Source organism: Nannospalax galili, unplaced genomic scaffold (genome assembly GCF_000622305.1).
Source record: "Nannospalax galili isolate Female #2095 unplaced genomic scaffold, S.galili_v1.0 scaffold221, whole genome shotgun sequence".
NCBI classification, from domain to species: domain Eukaryota; kingdom Metazoa; phylum Chordata; class Mammalia; order Rodentia; family Spalacidae; genus Nannospalax; species Nannospalax galili.
In genome coordinates this window covers 346,787-361,736 of record NW_008344592.1, presented here as the reverse complement: position 1 = coordinate 361,736, position 14,950 = coordinate 346,787, and the positions used below count along the sequence as shown (strand labels likewise).

Here is a 14,950-nt window from a genome sequence, read left to right as displayed (position 1 = left end):
GCCTCAGGGACATAGGAATAGCCAGAGGAACCCTGAGACTTGCTGAAGGAAGCTGGGCACATGCACACAGGCCAGGGTGGACCTGAGAGATAGAACTCTGAACTTTATTGAGGTGTCTTTCCCCTAAGCCAGTACTTTACCTGAGCTTCCATCTTCTGCAGCTCTGCCTGCTGTAGATGACTCTGTAAGGACACCACAGTCTCATGCAAGTCCCTCAGCTCAGACTCCAGGGAATTCTGTTTTCGTTCCCACTTGGATTTCTCTTTGAGAAGAGCAAAGGTGGTAGATTTAGGTGCACAATTGCGGGTGAGAGGACATGGGTGTAGAGGCAGATGGAGAACCAAGATCAGAATCAGAGGGGAAGGAGCCCAAGGAGAGAATTACTCCAGCGTCCTGACATTACCCAACTGCCAGATGTTCATCTGCTCCCTGCTGCTTCCAGACTCACCCCTGTATCTGCTGCCAGCCCTGGCACTGCCTCATAATCATCCAAATACTTCCCCATCCCAATCACCCAGAGGTCCTCAGCCTAGGTCTGCAAATGGGAGACCTGGCTGACAGTAGGGGGTCCCTTCCAGTCCTAAATGATATGAGTCTGTAGAGGTTCCTGGAGGCCTGGTGGCTCTGCCAGCTGCCCTCAAGTCTGAAGATGCCCCAGAAGCCAGGTGTTTGTTGGATCTCAGGGAATCCTTAAATGCCCCCAAAAGGCCCAGACCCCCCACCCCAATTTCCACTTCTACAGAGAACCTTGAGCTTCAAGACTGTTCTCTCTCTCTTCCTTTCCAAGGGATCAGTGCAGGACGTATTCTCCCTGACTCCCCACCCTGGCCTTTTCCCCAGTAAGTCCATAATTCTTCTGCCATCAAAGGCTAGTTTTGAGGATATAGTTGGAAATGATAAAAATAAACAAAATGGATAAATGACAAAAGAAAAGAATTCTATGTTCTGATAGGTTCGGTGTTTTTTTTTTTTTTTTAAAGAAATCTGCACAACATGGGTGCATGCACATACATGCAGGTAATATACTCATATACATAAAACAAAAATATTTTTAAGAAATCTCCTTCAGGGGCTGGTGAGATGGCATAGAAGGGAAAAGTACTTTCTGCCAAGCCTTGACAACCTGAGTTCCATCCATGGTACCTACATGGTGGAAGGAGAGAACCAACTACCCAAATTATCTTCTGACTTCCACACATGGGCTATGGCACATGCATGCCATGTATATATATATATGTATATACACATACACACACACACATACATATATATATATATATATAAATGTAATTTAAAAACAATTTCTGCAGTGACAGAAAACAGTAGCTGAGGCAGCAACTTCTTTCCTTTTACCAAATTTGTTCCTCCTAACCCCTTCTTTCAAAAGCCAAGCAAAGCAGAAAAATAGTTTAATAGGCTCTTTCCCCCTTCACAGATGTCTTGGATACTGTCTCCTAGTTCCTGTCACATCTGGGCTGTCATCTGTCATCTTTTCTCCTTTAAACCTACTGGCCTGAGCAGCTTACCTTCCTGGCTCTGGGAGAGCTGCCTCTGCAGGTCCTGTAACTTGGAACAGACTTGGCTCTTCTGGGCCTCGGCATCAGTCAGACTCTGAGCCAGCTGCTGGGTCTGGTCTCTCAAGTCATCCTGGGAAAGGAAAGGTAGGACTAGACTTGTGCTTTTTGTCTGTATAAAGTTATCCCACTGAGGTCTCAAACTGTCCTTATTACAAAGCCTCTGTCATCATGGCCCTATTGTCGGACTGATGAGTAATTTATCTCTGAACTTGCATGTATCTAGCTCCCTGAAGTGAGGGTGGACTGTGCTTCATCTGATGGAGCGGGGAATGCCCTTGGGCCTATGTTTTTGTTGTTGTTTTCTCAGAGGTTTTCTGTCAGTCTAGGCTGGCTTCAAACTCACTAGATAATCAAGGCTGGTCTTGAACTCCTGATCTTTCTTCTTCTACCTCCCAAGTGCTGGGATTACAGACATGTGTGCCATACCTGGTGGGTTTTTTGTTGTTGTTGTTGTTTTTTTTTTAAGATAAGGTCTTGCTACATAACTCAGTCTTAGATTCTTAATCCTGATCCTCATGCCTCAGCCTCCTGGGTGCTGGTATCACAGGCATGTGCCACCATGCTTGGCTTCTTTCTTTTGCTCAGTGTCCTATTCCAGGGCCCTCCTCTTCTCTTCCAAATGCCTACTTCAGAGCTTTGTCCAAGGAGCTGAAGAGAGGGCTCAGTAGTTAAGAGCACTTGCTGATCTTCTAGAAGACCTAGGTTCTGTTCCCAGTACCCACATGGTGGCTCACAACTGCCTGCACACATGGGGTGTACATACATACACTCAGGCACACACACATAAAAACAAACTAATAAGTAAATCTTTAAAAAAAGAAAAAAACTTAGCCTAAAGTTACACTTTCCTTCCTTCCTTCTGACACTCCCCCTAGTTCTAACAGTGCACTACCATGTCTGTTACTGACAACCACACGTCAGTTCTGATATCAGAATGCAGCCTGGTCTCCACTGTGTCATGAACCTTGTTTATCACAGAGATCAGGTCTTTTTCTTTTCTGTATCCTCAGCTCCAAGGGGCTGGTATACAGGTGGCACTCAGTTTTTATGGACTGACAGGATCAAGTGAGGTAGAATTAGTTCAGTCTTAACTCTAGAATGTTCCTATAAACAGCATCCTCAAATCTCAATGGTCCCCAGCTTACTGAACTTTTCTCAGAGGGTTTGATACAAAGAATAAATTCTTGGGGGGTGCTGGAGAGATGGCTCAATGGTTAAGAACACTGGTTATTCTTGCAGAAGACCCGGTTCAAATCCCAGCACCCACATGGCAGCTGACAACTGTCTTTAATTCCAGTCTCAGGGGATCCGACAGCCTCTTCTGACCTCCGAGGGCACTGCATGACACGGGTGCACTTACCTACATGCAGGCAATACACTCATACACATAAAATAAAAATAATAAATAAACAAAATTTAAAAAAATAATAAATTCTTGGATGAGAAGAAAACAATATAAAACAAAGTCTTGTTTTCTGGGGTTCATGGTTCATAGGGCTCTTTCAAGACTCCCACTTGGTTAATCCTCACAACACTGGGCAAGGTAGAGGAATGCGGGGGTGAGGACCTCAGGAAAAGGTAGAAGGGCAGAGAACATACCCGGGCCTGCTGTGTCTTCCACAGGTCTTGGTAAAGCTTCTGGAGAGCCACAGCCACAGCCTCAGCTGACAGTGTAGTAAGGAGGGGCGCCCTCTTAACGAGGCTCCTAGCTCCATTCTGATCTATAGAAAGGAAGAAAATCCTTCTCACCTGGCTGTCACCGTAAGTAGCCTTCCCACTGATCTCCCTCTCCTCAAAAAATCTCCTGTAGGAAGTTTATTCACACTCTCTGCTGGGTAATGCTAGCTATCAGCTGCTAAGTATTCAAGTACAAGGAACTGTATGAGACATTTACATCTGCGTTTTTTGGTTTTTTTTTTTTGTTGTTGTTGTTGTTTTTGTTTGTTTTGAGACAGGGTCTTGTTGTAGCCCAAGCTATGCAGCTGAGGATGACTTTGCACTCTTCCTGTGCCTCTCCCCTCAACCCCTAAGCATGTGTCATCATGCCCAGCAACTCACTATGTAGCCCAGACTGGTCTGGAACTTAGAATCCTATTGCTGCCTTCTGAGTGCTAGGATTATAGGCAGGCACCATCTAGCTATTTACATCTGTAATCTCATTCATTCCTTAGAAATACTCTTAAAACTTTTTAACTCTTTAATACTTCCATTTTATAGCCAAAGAAAATCAAGTTCAGAGAAATTAGGTGACTTGCCTGCTACCAAATGACAGACCTGGGGCTCAAACTCACATGAAATCAATGGCAGTATTTGTGGCCTTAACCTTGACGCAACCTTCCCAAAGGCGCTATGTTCCCCTCCCTTCTCCCCTGGGAACTACGGCTGGCTTTGGCCCGCAGGATTTAGTTCTTGTGTGACTATACCTGGCTCAGGACCCCAGGGAGAGGAAGCAGAGTCGCTCCCATCTCTCAGCTCAGGCCAGTTCTCGCATACAGACCCCAGGGCCTGCTGCAGGACAGAGTAGAGGCTGGCCAGCTGGGCCTGGGCCTGGTTCTCCGGCTGCTGCACTGCAGTCAATGCCTCCAGCTGGCTCTCAGTGCTGTGCAGTCGCAGCTGCAGTTGGGCTGCTTTGGTCTCCTGGGCCCACAAGGAAGCTTGCAGTTGCTGCTCTGTTATCCTAGAGGCCTCCAACTCCTGCAGCAACTGTGCTTCCTGGGCCGCAAAGTCAGCCTCCTTTTCCTTCACTTCCTGCTTCAGAAATTCCACCTGTCAGGAGGAAACAGACTGAGTAAGGAGTAGCTACTTTTCAGATCTTCCCCTGAATGACCCTACTCAATCCCTGAGCAAAGCTGGCTGGGGAGAATTTCAGCAGGCTCAGTTCTCCAGCAGCTAGAGAGGACTCTGAAGTGAGTAGTAGTATAGATCTGACACCTGGGGGTAATCCACTCCTAACACACGGGCCCAGGTTACACTACTGGGCTCTGGCTCTGCTTTTCCAGGCAGATAGACATGCCAGCCCCCTGCTGTGATTAGACTTGTTAGAATCGCTGACAAGGAGCAAACAAGACCAGCAGGCAGACCTGTGTCCTGCCACTGTCCAGCTCTTACTCCCTCACTCTCCCTTCTAACTCCTCTCCTTCAGACTCTGGTTGAGGGTCTTGCTGTGAGCACACTAGTCCCTGGAAGTCCTCTTGCAGCTGCCTACCTGATCTGGGGTATTTTGTACTACCCTGCAAGTTCCTCCAACAAGATTAGGCACATTTGCGGTGGCTGTGCATGAACTAGGTCCACATGGACACTCAAGTCAGGATGTCAGGCTCCCCATAGGGGCCTCATCTTTGGGTCAGATTCCCAAGCCTCTACCTTGCCTGGTCCTGGTTTTCTTCTGCCAGGGCTGCTGAGGTCTCAGCCTATCCTGTTATTAAAAAGAAGTCACCCCAGACTCCTCTAAGAAAGAGGGCTCAGTCACGGTAGGGAGTACCTGCTCACTGAGCTCTCTCTGCCCTTCCTGGGCCTCCTGCATGTCCTGGCGCAGCGAGCTCAGCTCTTGCTGTTGAACAGAGTCGGCTTCTTGTAAAACAAGGAGTCTTTCTTCCTTTTCCAACAGCAACACAGTCAGACTAAAAAGAGGCCAGAGACCTAGGTCATTCTCTCTTTGGGAGTGAGAATCTTTTCACCTGACTATTCTAATCATAGAATTACTAATTAAAATAGATAAAGTAATGATGATTATGGGGTCATGAGAAAAGCTTCCATTTGTTGAACACCTTCTAAGGATTCCTAGGTACTTAATGTATATGTGAACTCATTCCCAAATTTCTTGTTCTCTGCTAAATTCCACATCTATTTATGCACATGCCTCAGATTCACTATGTCCATTCTTCCCATCTCTCTGTAACCCCAACTTCCCACCCAATCATCTCTTACTGTTTCCTGGCTCTGTGAATGGTTCCTTCATCCACACAGTGCTACAACATAGAAACCTTGATCATTTCTGTGTTCCTCCTTCATCCTACCCATACCAAATCCATCACTAAACATAATTGTCTTGCTTCTATAATGCACCTTAAACTTCTCCCCTTTCCTACTACCTACCTTGGCTCAGTCTGGCTCCCATCTGGACACATACCAGCCTCCTGACTTGTTTTTCTGACTCTACTGTCACCACCAAAAGGATCTGTCCCTTCTCAGACTCCTACAGCTGAGTGCATGCTGCTCTCCATTCTGAATGGACTCACGCCACTCCAGAACTTCCAGGCCATTACTATCCTTTTGAACACACCATAGATTGGATAATGTTGGTTTCCTTACTCAAAATCCTCTAGCAGTTTCCTTCTAAACTTAACACTCCACAGGCTCCTTGCACTGGGTGTTCACTGTGCTTTTTATACCACACTGAAAGCTTCCATCTGCATCAGCCCATGGTGTCTATTCCTGTTGCACAGAACTCTCTTCCCTTGCATGAGTGGCTCCATTTGATCCTTTGGTATTCAGTTTATTAATATTTTTTGTCTTTTTGAGACAGGGTCTCCCTGTAGCCCCTGCTGTCCTGGAACTCACTATGTAGACCAGGCTGGCCTTGAACTCACAGAGATCCGCCTGCCTCTACCTCCCAAGTGCTGGGAGTACAGGTGTGCGCCGCCACGCCCAGCTACTTTATTAATTTTTAAAAATTACATTTCTTTATTTATTGTGTGTATGTGTATGCACATATGCATTTCACAGAGCACATATGGAAGTCAAAAGACAATTGTGGGAGTGGATTCTCTTCTACCATGTGAGTCCTGAGGCTCAAATTCAGGTCAGTAGGCTTGGCAGCAAGCACCCTTACCAGCTGAGCCATCCTGCCAACCCTAGCATTCAGTTTAAATGCAACCTCCTGGGAAAGACCTCTAATGCCTTTCTAAACTAGGTCTCCATGTCACATGACCTCCATGTCATATTCTGTTTCTTTTCTCTACACCATGTATCATAATGTGTAACAATTCGTTTGAAAAACTACTCAATTAAAATTTCCCCAACAAAATATAACTTCTATTGAGGTAGGGACCACATTGTCTTTTCAATGTTTCAACTCTGGCATAGTACCTGGTCCATGATGGGTGCTCACTAAATATTTATTAAGTGAATCAAGTATAAGATTTGAAGCAGAGACCATGTGCTCTCCACATGGCTACCCCAGAGTAGAGACATGAAAGGTAACTAAACCTTCAGTGCCACAGTGACCACTGGGAGAAAGGCAAAAGCCACTGCTGGCTCTCTAACACACCTGGCTTTCTCCTTCTCCAGTTCCTTCTGAATCCAGCTACATTCCTGGGCCTCTTTCAGCTTCTCCTGAACCTCCTGCTTCACCAGCTTGTAGGAGTCATCCTGGGTCACCAGCTGAGACTTCAGGTCCTCTACCTGGAAAGTTAAGAGCATGAGACTGAGATGGTAGGCCCAGTGGGCAAGTGGAACGATGCTTCTAGACTAGGGCTTAAGGGTCCTGGTAAGCTGTACCAGTCATGGCCTGTCTCCAGAGTTCTGGAGGTTGCACCAATCCCTATACTATTGGTTTTTAAAAATTTTTTCTTTTATTTATGTGCATGGACATGTACTCACAAACATGCCACAACACACTTATGGAGATCAGAGAGTTGGTTTTCTCTTTCCACCACAGGGGTCCCAAGGATTAAACTCAGGTCATCAGGCTTAGCAGTAAATGCCTCGATGGACTCTCTACACTGTTCTTAATCTCCCAAACCATTCAGCCTGGGTGGCTGTCTCCAGTCTTACAAATGTTGCATAAAGGCAGACACAAAAATCTTGGCTGAATAAAATTATGACAAAACACAGTGAGGAGCAAAAACATAGCGACTGTATTTAAAAAATAATTTATTGGCCAGGAGTGGTGGTGCACGCCTGTAGTCCCAGCACTTGGGAGTCAGAGACAGGCAGATCTCTGTGAGTTCAAGGCCTGGTCTACATACCGAGTTCCAGGCCAACTGGGGCTACAGGGAGACCTTGTCTCAAAAAAAAAAAAAGACCAAAAAAGAATTTTTATTTTATGTGTAAGAGTATTTTTGCTTGCATATATATATATGTATGTGTGTATATATATAATATATATATACCATGCAATGTCTGCAGAGGCCTGAAGAGGTCGTCAGATTTCCTGGAACTCACTATGTAGACCAGGCTGGCCTTGAACTCACAGAGACCAACTTTTTTTTTTAATTTTATGTGTATGAGTGGTGTATTACCTGCATGTGTGTAAGTGCACCAGTGTCATGCAATGCCTGCAGAGGTCAGAAGAGGGTGCTGGCTTCCCCTGGAACTGGAGTTACAGATGGTTGTTAGCAACCATGTGGGTACTGGGAATCAAACCTGGGTCCTCTGTAAGAGCAGCCAGTGCTCTTAACCTCTGAGCCATCTCTCCAGCCTCCCTCCCCTTTTAAAATAATAATAATAATAAAATAGAACACTATCTGCTATAGGATTCTGAGAAGAAAAAGAAATCTGGTATACACAGATGTTGGATTTAGGGTGAGAACAGGAAGATAAATTAAAATTGGGCCTGAGAGCATCTTAGCTTAAGATCACTCTAGACAAAGAAGTGACAGCAGTCCTTCAGTATCCTACAACTGATTTCCATTGGACATCAAAATGTGCAGATGCTGATATAAACTGCGAAGTGTATTTGTCGTGTGTACTTTTGTGTATGCTATGTATGTGTTCATATGTGAGCGCAAGTGCATGTGCAGGTCAACGTTGTGTGTCTTCCTTCCTCTGTCACTCTCCACCATTTTTTTTTCTTGAGACAGGGTCTCCCACTGAATCTGGTGCTTACCTTCAGCAAGGCTGGCTGGCCAGCAAACTATAGGGATCCTCATGTCTCTGTCTCCCTAGAACTAGGATTATAGGCTTGTACTACCACACCCTGCCTGCCTTTTTTTTTTTTTTTTTTTTTTTTTTTGAGCAGGGTCTCTCTATAGCCCCAGGTGGCTGGGAATGTGATATGTAGACCAGGCTGGTCTCAATCTCACAGAGATCTGCCTGACTCTGCCCCTCTGCCTCCCTGAGTGCTAGGATTAAAGGTGTGGGCCACCAGGTCTAGTTTATACATAGCTTTTCATGTGAGGCTGGGAAATCTGAACTCAGGTTTTTATGCTTGTACAGCAACCACTTTAATCTTTCCAATCTGTTTGTTTTTGTTTTAAGGACAGAATTGCACTATACAGGCCAGGTTGGCTTCAAACTGGTGGTCCTCCTGCTTCAGCCTCCTGAGTGCTGGGATTAAGTCAGATAGTATTTAAATATAACCTATGCACATTCTCCTATAAACTTTAAATCATCTCCAGATCAGTTATCATACTTAATACAATGTAAACTATGTAAGTGGTTATTACATATTGCTTAAAGACTAAAAAGAAGAGGCTGCAGAGATGGCTCAGCAGTTAAGTGTACTGGTCATCTTTTCAAAGGACCAGGGTTCGATTCCCAGCACCCACATGGTGGCTAACAACCAATTGTAACTCCAGTTCCAGGGAATCTGACACCCTCTTCTGACCTTTTAGTACTTTGCATGATACAGGTGCACTTACACACATCCAGGCAATACACTCATACACATAAAAAGAAAATAAGATATTAAAAAATTATTTAAAAAGAATAAAAAGAAGTCTGTACATTTACAGTACAGACTCAATTTTTTCCCTTGATATTTTTGACTGGCTATTGGTACAATATGTGGATGTGACATCTGTGGATAAACTCTGAGGTACATGCTCAGCTCTGAGCACTCTTCAACTCCCCACTTAGTACTGTGGCTTATCCTAGTCCTCCCATGCTCAAGTAACAGGACCCAGGTTCTCCTTGTCCCAGAGAAGGGAATGGAAGGAACCAGTTGTGCTGGGAAGGGCTCTGGGGCAGGTAGACAGGAGAGACCTGCTTCTGCAGGTTTATCTTGTCCTGCAGCAGGGTACTACCCTCCTTCTGGAGGGCAATGATATCATCCCTGTGCTGCTGGGCTGCCTCCTTTAGCTCCTGCTGTGCCTTCCGAAGCTGGGTCTGCAGCATCACAGTGGTTTCCTGTAGAGGAAGAAGAATCTGTGAGTTCAGGAAAGCTTCCTCTGGGGCTAGGACCCAAAATCTGTGTTGTGTAAATATTCTTTTTCCTACTGAGTTGGCAAAAGCTGAGGCAGGAACTAGTAATCCATGTTGTTTCCACTTGGATTCTCATCCCTACTCCTATTGCTTCCCCATAAGTGCATAGGCTCACTCAGGCTTCCCGGGCAGAGTTCAAGAGTTGGTAACTGCCCCTTATCTAGTCCATCTAATAGCCTCCTGACTATCCTTACTTCTACTTCATAGTATACCCCCTTCACACATGCACACATACCTCTGCTTAGTCAAGTACTGTATTAAAAAGATATCCTGGGAGTGGGACAGATGGCTCAGGTGTCAAGAGCCCAAACTGATCTTGCATAGGACCAGAGTTTGGTTCCCAGTTGGTCAAGCAACTCACAATTGCCTCTTCTGGCCTCCACAGGCACCTGCACTCACACACAAATACCTCCACACAGACACACACACATAATTAAAAATAAAATGTAGCTTGGCATGGTGGCACACGCCTTTAATCCCAGCACTCGGGAGGCAGAGGCAGGTGGATCTCTGTGAGTTCGAGGCCAGCCTGGTCTACATGGTGAGTTCTAGGCCAGCTAGGACTACATGGAGACCCTGCCCCCAAAAAGAACCAAAAAAACCTAACTATAAATAATAGTAATAAAAAAAGATATCATCTGATACACAGTAAAAGAAAAAAAGCCTTAAGCACAGAAGGAACCCTATGGGGATGAAAGGAAGCCCTACCAGAAGCCATACGGTTGTTAAATGAATATCCCAGTGCCAGAGGTGGGTTCCCCCCCATGAGCTGTTGGCCAGAGGGGTCCTAGAGGTCCCCAAAGCAATAAAGTCCACTGCCAATAATGTTGGTTGTACACTGGAAGTAGACAGTAAAACCTATTTCTGCAGACAACACATGATGTGAGCGTGGGAGAGGGAGAAATGAAGCTTGGACTAAGCTGGAAATTCCCTACCACTGGATGTATGGCTGTCATAGTGTCAGAAGGTGATATGCAGGTGGCTGGGGAAGAACTGTCCCCTATAATTCTGCTCGACAGACCCCACATGCTGCACTATCAACATGCCAAACAAAATGTTCCAGCTGGTGCGATAGTGGTGAGTCTAGTGTACAACCAGCAAATTTTCTATTGGATATAATGCCCACTCCTAGAGGCGTAACACACATCAGGTACTGTAGACCAGGCCAACCCCCTATGGCAGGGAGGATATAGGCCCTAGTGGGGAAGCCACTGCAATTGTTTTGTTAGATGGATGTGATGCACCTGCTAAATTACCATCCAAGCATTTGTGTTTAGGCCCATAGGTTAAGTTATAGCAGCCACTGTTTAGATGTTCTTGTTTCTTGCTGTTTGTGTTCTTATAGTAGATGGAATCCCACTGAAATGGGCCAATAGCCCATAGAAAACAGATGACGCAGAGACCCGAAAGTCCAGTGCCTAGCCACAATGGGAAAAGGATCATCCCACACCTATCACCCCCTTCAAGGCTCAGGTACTTTTGCAGAAGAGGTTGGTGGAAAGAATGTAAGAACCAGAGGAAGGGGTGGAGTGTTACCTGGAAGTGTCCTCCAACCACTAAGCTGGCAAGCTATAGTCACACCTCTTTCCCACGCTTGTCAAGGTGTTGGTGGGGGAGTCAGTTACCCCTCCCACCCAATCAGTCCACCTTAGCTGCATGTGGGGGAGGGGCTAAGGATATATAAACTGCGAATGTGACGAGGTACTTCTCTCGCCATTTTGTGCAGCTGTCAGGAACTCACAGATCTACATTTGAGTGGATTTTCCAGCACAGCCATAAATGGTGGGGGTGCCACTCTTCTGTAAATAAATCCTATGCTCTGTTATCAAGCCCAAAAAACTCGTTAACTCATTGGAGTTTCCAAAAACAAAACAAAACAAAACGAACAGAGCTAATGGAAGTCTTCATTATTCTACCAAAGTTTTTTTTTTTTTTTTTTTTTTTTTGTGACAGGGTCTTCCTGTAGCCTTGGCTGGCCTGGAGCTTGCTATGTAGACCAGGCTGACCTTGAACTCACAGAGTTCCACCTGCCTCTGCCTCCTGAGTGCTGGGACTAAAGGTGTATGCCACCATGCTTGGACATTGAAAATATTTTTATGTAACATGCTTCAAGTTATTTCTGGAAAAATGTGTTAAAAATTGCCTCTCTTTGGAATTAAAAAAAAAGGATATCCTGGGCTGGCTTTGTAATTCAGTAGTTGAATATTTGTCTAACATACACAAAGCCCTAGGTTTGATCTTCAGCATCACAAAAATAATACATATTATATATATATACACACACATATGAGTACATAAAATCATGTCCCATCTCTGCTTTTAAATTTAATTTTTATTTTATATGTATGAGTGTTTTGCCTGCATGTATGTTGAATGGACCACATGTGTGAAAGGTGGAGGCAGGAGGATCAGAAGTTCCCCCACTGTTAGGAGTACAGGCATGAGCCACCACACCTGACTTACCATAGTCAATTGCAGGACATTTTCATCACCCCAGAAGCATGTCATTAGCAGTCATTCCCCATTCTCTACCCCATTGTCCCCATTTTTAATCACTACACTACTATCTCTACAGATCTGCCTCTTCTGAAGATTTCACGAGTGGAATCATAGAATATACAGCCTCTTGTGTCTAGCTTTTTTCACTCAGCATAATATTTTCAAGGTTCATCTATGCTGTACCATGGGGTTAGATCCTTTTAACCTTCAAGTCTCAGCTCAAATATCACTTTCTTAGTGGGGTCTTTCCTGACTATGGCCTGTTTTTAATCCCTTCAATCATATCATCCTACTTATTTTCTATCTCTCTCTCTCTCTCTCTCTCTCTCTCTTCCTTTTTTTATGTGTATGAGTGTTATGCCTGCATGTGTGTAAGTGTACCCATGTCATGTAATGCTCACAGAGAACAGAAGAGGGTGTCAGTTCCCCTGGAACTGGAGTTAGGGACAGTTGTTAGCCACCATGTGGGTGCTGGGATTCAAATCTGGGTCTTCTGCAAGAACAGCCGGTGCTTTTAACTGCTGAGCCATCTCTCCAGTCTCTTTATTTTTTTAAAATTTTATTATTTTTATTTTATGTGTATGAGTGTATTGCCTGCATGTATGTAAGTGCACACGTGTCGTACAATGCCCTTGGAGGTCAAAAAAGGGTATCAGATTCCCTGAGACTGGAGTTATGGACAGTTGTTAGCTGCCATGTGGGTGCTGGGAACAGTACCTGGGTCTTCTGAAAGAGCAACCAGTGCTCTTAACTGCTGAGCCATCTCTCCAGCCCCCTATTTATTTTTATTTTCTTTACAGTACTTATTATGTCTGCTCCTTTTCTGTCTCTGCCATCAGTATGCAAGTTCTTTGAGGGCAGGAACCATGATTTGGGGCCACACACCTTTATGTACTTGTAATGTACCAGCCTCTCATACAGCGTCTGCTACATAAGAAGTATCAAAGAACTATTCATTGTTGGATGGGTGAATGAATGTCCAGGACCACCCTCCATACCTGCTCCTTTAACTTCTGAATCTTCATGTCCTGCCTCAGCCGTTCCAACTGTTGGCTGGCATCTGCCAGCTCCTTCTGGGTCTGCAGCAGTGTCTCTAGGAGGGACACTCTCTCCTTCTCGGTTTCCAACTGCATCTGTGGAAGGGCAGGAAAGGCAAGGACTTGATGGCTCCGGGTTTTCATGCTCACACAGGCCATAAGCACATCCAATCTGTTCTACAGATCTTCCAACAAATAGGCTGAGGGCAGAAAGCAAAGGACGGTCTAAGCCCATTGACTTAGAACCAGGAAGTATAAAGATTGTCACTGGTTTGCAAACTGACAGGATGTGGTAAATGTTGGCCCTCCTTCAGGAAGTATGACATACTGCCTGCCTTGCAGCTAACAGTGCAGGACCACCCCACTCACTAGCAGCAAAGTGGGCAGCTACACTCTCTTCTGGAGGTCCTCCTGTCATCCCACTCTTAGGAGTGGAAACATAAGAGGTTGGGGAAATGAAAGACAATCACATGGTTCCAATTCTCCAAGTTGCTTACCTGGTATAAGGTGCCTTCGGCCTGGGTCCGGTCCTCTTCCCTCTGTGCAAGGAGTGCCTCAGTTTCTGTCTGCTGTGCCTGGAGCCTCATTTCCAGCTCTGTTCTTTCCCTCTCTAGGGTCTCAAGGACCTTATCCAGCTCCTGCTGATGCAAGGAGCGCTCCTTCTCCTGAGCATGTGAAGGAAACCATGCTGTTAGAACCAGAGGAGGTAGGAGAATTGGTCTGCAGTAAGAATCTCTTTATTCCCTCACTGTGTGACTTGGGTACTGCTCTATGCCTGTCTTCTGATTCCTGAAGTGAGGCTTAATCCTGACTTATATGTATCACCAAATGTTATGAGTCAAATGTGATTTATTTTTTCAAGTGTTATAATACATGTAAATGTGCATTCTAAACCTCATATAAGTTATATTTGTTATTTTAAAAGCCACCACATCATGGTTGGCAGTTGCAACAATGTAATAAGACAGGTGAATGGCTCCCTGCTCAGGGTTGCCACATTGACCCTCCCCAAATCATATCTGGCTCAGCATAGATATCTCCCTATATTATACAAGAGATTAGGAAGATTCTCCCAGAAACTGACTCCTGATCACAGCCTTTCTCCATTCTCCTAGCTAGTCCAGACTGTCTGTCAGGTTATCAGGTTGGTGGTAAAGGGTTCTGATGTCAGGCTGCCTGGCTGACAGTCTTTAATCTACCAATATTAGTTTGATCTGCCTATCTTTCTTTCATTTTAAAAGGCTCATGTAGCTCAGTGTGGCCTCAAACTTGTAATGTACGCAAACATGAGTTCTGATCCATTTGCCTCTGCCTCCCAAATGCTGGGATTACAGGTGTAATTAGTTAATTAAAAAAATCTGTGTATAAGTGTATTGCCTACATGTAGGTAAGGTGCACCGGTGTTGTGCAGGGCCAGCGGAGGTCAGAAGAGCATCAGATCCCCTGGAACTGAAGTTCCAGGCAGTTGTTAGCTGCTATTTGGGTGCTGGGAATTCAACTGGGGTTCTCTTGCAAGAGCAGTCAATGCTCTTAACCACTGAGCCATCTCTTCATCCCTGACATGCCCAGCAATATTGGGGACTGAAGCCAGAGTTTAGGCATGGTAGGCAAGCAATCTACTAACTGGATTATATTCTCAGCTCTGATTTTGGTTAATTTCTAAACATCTCCATGTCTCAGTTTTCTGAGGTA

General features: G+C 45.1%; 1 protein-coding gene across 4 annotated transcripts in view; it reads right to left on the bottom strand.

Annotated features, from left to right (window-relative positions):
* The window catches only part of Cep250 (centrosomal protein 250), a 68,068-nt gene that overhangs the window by 11,563 nt on the left and 41,555 nt on the right, over positions 1-14,950 (bottom strand). For all 4 annotated transcript variants that reach the window (XM_029567207.1, XM_029567210.1, XM_029567209.1 and 1 more), the window contains 9 exons: positions 13,756-13,923; positions 13,220-13,354; positions 9,504-9,647; positions 6,847-6,980; positions 5,059-5,197; positions 4,001-4,343; positions 3,177-3,298; positions 1,527-1,647; positions 141-262 (listed from right to left, as the gene is read on the bottom strand). In XM_029567207.1, coding sequence (XP_029423067.1) covers positions 141-262; positions 1,527-1,647; positions 3,177-3,298; positions 4,001-4,343; positions 5,059-5,197; positions 6,847-6,980; positions 9,504-9,647; positions 13,220-13,354; positions 13,756-13,923 — 1,428 coding nt within the window. The remainder of the gene's footprint in view (positions 1-140; positions 263-1,526; positions 1,648-3,176; positions 3,299-4,000; positions 4,344-5,058; positions 5,198-6,846; positions 6,981-9,503; positions 9,648-13,219; positions 13,355-13,755; positions 13,924-14,950) is intronic.